We start from the raw sequence: 5,439 nt of genomic DNA on the forward strand, positions 1-5,439 counted from the left end.
AATGGACTCGTCCTCAGTGGAAGACAACATAGGATGGGAGGTAGGCATCAAGGATGAATTGTCTCCAACACGAGGGGAGAAAGGAGCCATATAACTCCACCCCCCCTTATCTCCCATCCTATGTTGTCTTCCACAAACACCGTCCGCGCAAGAAGAGTACGACACCAGAGAGGTCTGCAACATAGCCGACGCAAGAGAGAGTCTACTCAGAGCAGCCTCCGCTCGTTCTAAAAAGCTCCCAACACGTGCCAGACAACCGCAACATGAGCTCCGACGAGGTTGGTGAGCCAACGGTACCAGAGACGACAGACGCCCCAGACCCACGATGAAGCGCCTTCGATGGGAGTGCGGATGTCATCGGACCCTCACATGAAGCAAGAGCACGACGATGCACGACATCAAGCTGCGACAAGAATGACAATTGAGTAAGACAACCGATACTTCATTCACCTACTAGGTACAACCAGGATTGAGATTTGGGGTTCTAGTTGCAGTTAACTTAGAAGAGCACAACCTGCCACCAGTTTCTTCATGCACGCAAGCAGGAAGAACTAGCAAGTACTCCTGGTAGCAACAACATATGTAGTACCACTACAGTTAGGTGTCTACTAGGTAGCAGCAACCAGCACCTTCACATAAGCATCATGCCCATAACCATGGCCGAAACCATAACTCAACACTCAATCTACCATAAGCTTATATGTTTCTACAGACATTCCATATCAGTAAGATACTGACTCCTTTACATCACGGTGGGAAGATGACATAACCACGGCCATTGATATCAGGTCCTTTTTTCTCTTCGAGAATTACCGGGCTCGTATTTCCGTTGCCGCCACTTGCCATGTTTATCCTTTGTATTCACCACGGCTTGTCGTTGTTCACGGCTAGCTATCATCCATCTCCTGCGAACTTGATACCACTCCCGAGGAAAGGACATCAATCTCAGTAGCAGCCACCCATAAACTGTATTCTTTGCCTCGAATGGCTTCTCAAGAGTTTCAGATGTTGCCTTTGATCTTTTTTGGTCGCTGGCATCTCCAAGCATCCTTTCTTTCGGTATCAGTGTTGATGGCACAATTTGCATGACGCTGAAACAATTGAACCAGGTATAAAATTAAAATCACTAAGGGCTCCGTTTATTAATAAAGAAGAGAGGCCACTCATTTTCTTGTACTTGTCCAAAGCTTGAATGACATCACTGATTTTGCTACGCATGGTTTCAACGGATGCTGATGGATCACTCGGTGATCCGTGTAGAGCCAAGTCGAAATCTTCCAAAGCTCTAGGAAACAACAGACATTATGATCAGATATAAATGTAAGTTTATTTCACAAACAAATGCCTGGTTTCCTCATCTATATACCTTCGGCAAAAATCTACAGCCTTCGATGCAGCTTCACCTTGGGAAGCATATTTTACCATCTGCATCACGATTTTCTTAGGATTCAGTCACACTTTGGATTCATAACATGAATTTAAATAATTGCTCAAGAATGCTGACGGTTCATAATTTGAAATCAAGCAATTGCTTTATAAACACGCTAGCACGGCTGCCTAAATAGTTCGGACAAATAAATGAAGAATCTGAAGCTTGTCAAAGAGAAGTTGCGTGCGCGGTCCAAAGAAACAGAAATAGAAACTTGACAACAAAGGGTTTATAGCAAAGAGATAAGGATACACTCGTAACATGAAGCCCTGGACTATATCTGTGGGATACAATAACAGAACTTACTGGTCTGATACTGGAACACAGAGATGATACTGGAGAAAACTGAAGTAATAATCTGTATGCGTTGTCAGTTGACCTCTCAATTTCCAAGCATTGATCTGCAATTGACCATACAGATGTGAATGCCCTGGTCATGACAGCCAATTTGCAAGAACATATATCTGCAGAGCTAATGATGCTATCACACGGGCTGCACTTGCTTAAGATGTTCACCAAGAAAGTTACAGACATACAAATGAAGAGTGAAAGCACATAAAAATTTACAAGCATATTATACTTGACATGGGCAAGCATTTAGAGCAGATTAAATTCAGCAGATATTCACAGATGATGCTAAGAAATTAATTGCAGATCAACGGCCTAAACATGCACTTGGTGAATGTTGGCTGCACATCTAGTATGTCATAACCAAGACAAATAAAGAGCATATATCAAGAAGTCAGGCTTATTAGTTACCAAGTTCTTGAAGCCAGTCTAGAGTCCGCAGCACTTGCACCACACACTGCTTTGCACTCAACCTGGCAACAGACATCCTACAGAAGCAGCAGCATAAATGAAATAGATATCATGCAAAAAATCAAATACTGGAACAGCTAAAATTAGCTATGTATGAATTACCGCTTAGAGCACTTGTCCACTGGATTATACATGTCTGCCCCTGCAAAAGTATGGACAACGAAACAGTTAGATAAAAAGGACGGCGAAAGAAACATGTATAACTTGTCAATTGAGCAATTTTATTGCCCCGTCAGCAGATCATGGATCAAAAAATTTGGAGGATACATCATTACATCATTGGATTGCTCTCATTTCTTCTAACAAATTATATCAGTGTGCCATAAACAGCATACATAGCAAGGCCATCCTGCAGTGGTAATATGGTGTCTGAGGATGTGCGCAGGTTGGTCAAGCACACATGTACGAAAGGACCAGCAACATGAGATGAAAAGACACTGGCCCTAGCAGATTGCTGTTATTAGTGGATTTTCATGATAGTTTTGGTATTTCATGCTGCATAAGCCACTTGAGGTTGTCTATATCCGTTGATGCTTTAATTTGGTTCATGGAACAGATTTGAATTAGCAGCAACAAATCACTGTCTTTCCTGTTTGGTTGGAGGAACGGATGAGTCAGTTCATCATGCACAGCCTCAGTTATCATAAGTACTAAGTGCTGAACAAGTTAACTAGGATGGGATCATCCCACAAAAAACAAAAAATGGCCTCAGGATACACCTCGACTGTCTTTGACAATATCAACAGCTATTTCATCTTGCATACTTGCATCTGACCACAATATGAAACTTGAGGTTACAGAATATATGATGTCTGTTCATGAACCCCGTGTTGCCTGCCTGTATAAGTGAGGTCTCCATACACAGGGTCCATGCTGGTAGCACATTTAGTAAGTATGGGCTGCAGCTTCATGTGTATTTCTAACGCATTAACATGTACGAATCAAAACATTGGAAAACATAGTTAGATTATAAGATTAATGAAACCAGCTAAAAGTTAATGACCATGAACAGTCCAATGTCCATAGTGTCAATACTGAAACGTTGTCCTAAGCACATATAACCAACAGACAACAAAGAATTCAAAAGCTACGACTGCGAGTTAAATCACATGGGCATAAAGATGGAAGAATCACCTGGGGTCATGTTGAGGTACTTGGGGAAGTCGCATGAAGAGTACATTGCAATGTGGTACTTGTACCGTCCAAGAGAGAACTGGGCCATTGCTTCCACAGCTGCCCTTTCCATGTCAACTGCGATGGCCCAGGCAGTCTCGTCGTCAGCATTCACCTTAGCCACCATGTAAAAAAGATCATCATCACGCCTGCTCGGCAGCGGGGTATAGAAAATCAGTTTCTTCAAGTCCAGTTTTTGGGTCTCATCACACCACAGCCCAGGCAATACAGCAGAAAAACTTTGGTCAACCGAGATGTTAGCAACATCGACCGTGGAACGGATCTCCCACTTGTCCCAGGAGATCTTCCTCTCCCACAGAGTGGCTCTCCAACCTATACCGCTGGTCCTGACAACCGGGTCATCAAATTCCACCTCGATGAATTTGATGAGATCGCCGCAGCAGGCAACATTGCAATAATACTGAGGAGCGAGCTCAGGGCGGCCATCCTCGTCGAGAAAGCTAACCCTTGATTCGGGGAACGGGATAAACTTGATGACAGGATTCCCGTCCAACAGGTTGCAAAGAAGGACAATGCCACGCATGAGATCAACCCAGCCCAGTGAGCCTGCAACAGCGATCTGCTGTGACAAGCCATGTCGACAACACATGAGCCTCTCAGACTTGGATAAGTGCCGCAACGACACCCTGTGGCTGCTCCACGCCCGAGTTTCAGACGAGAAGACGTGTGCATGGAACCACCAATCAGAATCTTTGCCAAGGCACTGGCGGTCGATGTATGCCACGGCGTAGTGCTCGCCGTCGGCGCAGGGCAAGAGGCCGAACCCCGTTCTCCTGAAGACCGTGGAGCTGGGGTCCCGGTCCGGGAGCAGCTGCAGCGACTGCTTCCCTGCGGGGGCGGCTCTGTAGACGAAGTGGTGGATGGAGCCCCTGAATGAGAGGCAGAAGACGACGAAGGCGGCCGCGGCGCAGACGAGGGAGGGCGGCTCCTTCTCGTGGAAGACGGAGGCGTCGAGGCCGGGGCAGTTGAAGGTGAAGTAGGAGACGCCGGGCGGGTCGACGAGCCAGAAGGACACCTCCACGGCTTGGCCCTCGCCGGTCCGGCACTTGGCGGTGGTCTCGTTCCGGCGTTCCGAGAAACGCGGCTCCTCGCAGAGGAAGACCCAGTCGGGGAATCCGGAGGCGGAGTCAGCGGCTTTTGAGCCCATCAGGGTGGAGGGCTGGAAGGAAAGAGCGGGGAGCGCCATGGATCTTGATACCGAGGTCAGACGCAACAGGCTCTAGGGCAACAAATTTGGTGGGGAATCAGGTTGCCCGCCGAACACGGGATTGGTCGAATCCGGGGAAAGGTTGGTGGCGGTGCTACTTCAGGTACGGAGGCGACTCGGCGGGAGGTGCAGGCGTCGGCGTGAATCGCCGGCGCCGGCGCCGTCGATGCGGGGAGCGTGCTTGGGGGATTTTTCTTTTAGGAGGAGTATTTGATTGAGATCGAGGACGGGGAAGCCCCACTCCCTTTATTTGGCTATCATACATTAAGACCCGTCAAAACTTGTTAAAATTCCAGTTTAGTCCAAAACCAAAACGGACTCCACTACGGCGCGGATCAAGCGAGCGCACGGCCGCACACACAAATCCAACGGCGATTACTCCATCGCGCTTGGCTCCTTAAAATTGCCGTTGGCCAAAGCCTTTTTTCTTTTGACGAAAAAAGAACTTTATTGAATTGAAGAAAAAAGAACTTTATTGGACATTGGGCACGGTAGCATCGTTTATGAGGAGGGGCACGATGTCATTCAGAGCTTTCTCAAACCATTCATGAGTTGTATATAAAATCTAGTTACCTTCGCGAACTCATGAATGGCCACATTTGCTTCCTCGTTACAATGTTCGAAACTAGTGAAAGGGAAGTCGCGAGTCATATAATAATAATTATCAAAAACAGTTGCCGCCGCTCCCGCATATACCTCTTCATTCTTTATGATGTCAATGCCCTTCAATTTATCCAAGTTGATAAATAGTCAATTGCATCCGGCCCTTTGCACGAGAGATAATTCAAAT

At 46.5% G+C, this 5,439-nt stretch overlaps 1 protein-coding gene across 1 annotated transcript; it reads right to left on the reverse strand.

Moving 5' to 3' along the window:
• Positions 1-426: 426 nt before the first annotated feature.
• On the reverse strand, positions 427-4,862 carry LOC123077022 (uncharacterized). Its single transcript, XM_044499202.1, has 7 exons — positions 3,383-4,862; positions 2,351-2,390; positions 2,189-2,265; positions 1,736-1,830; positions 1,367-1,425; positions 1,178-1,285; positions 427-1,091 (listed from the first exon to the last, which is right to left on the reverse strand). Exons 1-7 carry the CDS (start codon positions 4,626-4,628, stop codon positions 785-787), a joined length of 1,932 nt encoding a protein of 643 aa, XP_044355137.1. The 5' UTR covers positions 4,629-4,862; the 3' UTR covers positions 427-784.
• Between the last annotated feature and the right edge of the window lie 577 nt (positions 4,863-5,439).

The sequence above is a fragment of the Triticum aestivum genome, chromosome 3D (assembly GCF_018294505.1).
Source record: "Triticum aestivum cultivar Chinese Spring chromosome 3D, IWGSC CS RefSeq v2.1, whole genome shotgun sequence".
Classification (NCBI taxonomy): Eukaryota; Viridiplantae; Streptophyta; class Magnoliopsida; order Poales; family Poaceae; genus Triticum; species Triticum aestivum.

Excerpts from the sequence above, each read along its gene's own strand:
- LOC123077022 (XM_044499202.1), bottom strand. The coding sequence starts at position 4,628 with ATGGCGCTCCCCGCTCTTTCCTTCCAGCCCTCCACCCTGATGGGCTCA. Across the intron at positions 2,391-3,382 it reads GTACCTCAACATGACCCCAG|GGGCAGACATGTATAATCCA; the intron begins GTGATTCTTCCA and ends ATACTTTTGCAG. Across the intron at positions 1,831-2,188 it reads AGACTGGCTTCAAGAACTTG|ATCAATGCTTGGAAATTGAG; the intron begins GTAACTAATAAG and ends GGTCAATTGCAG.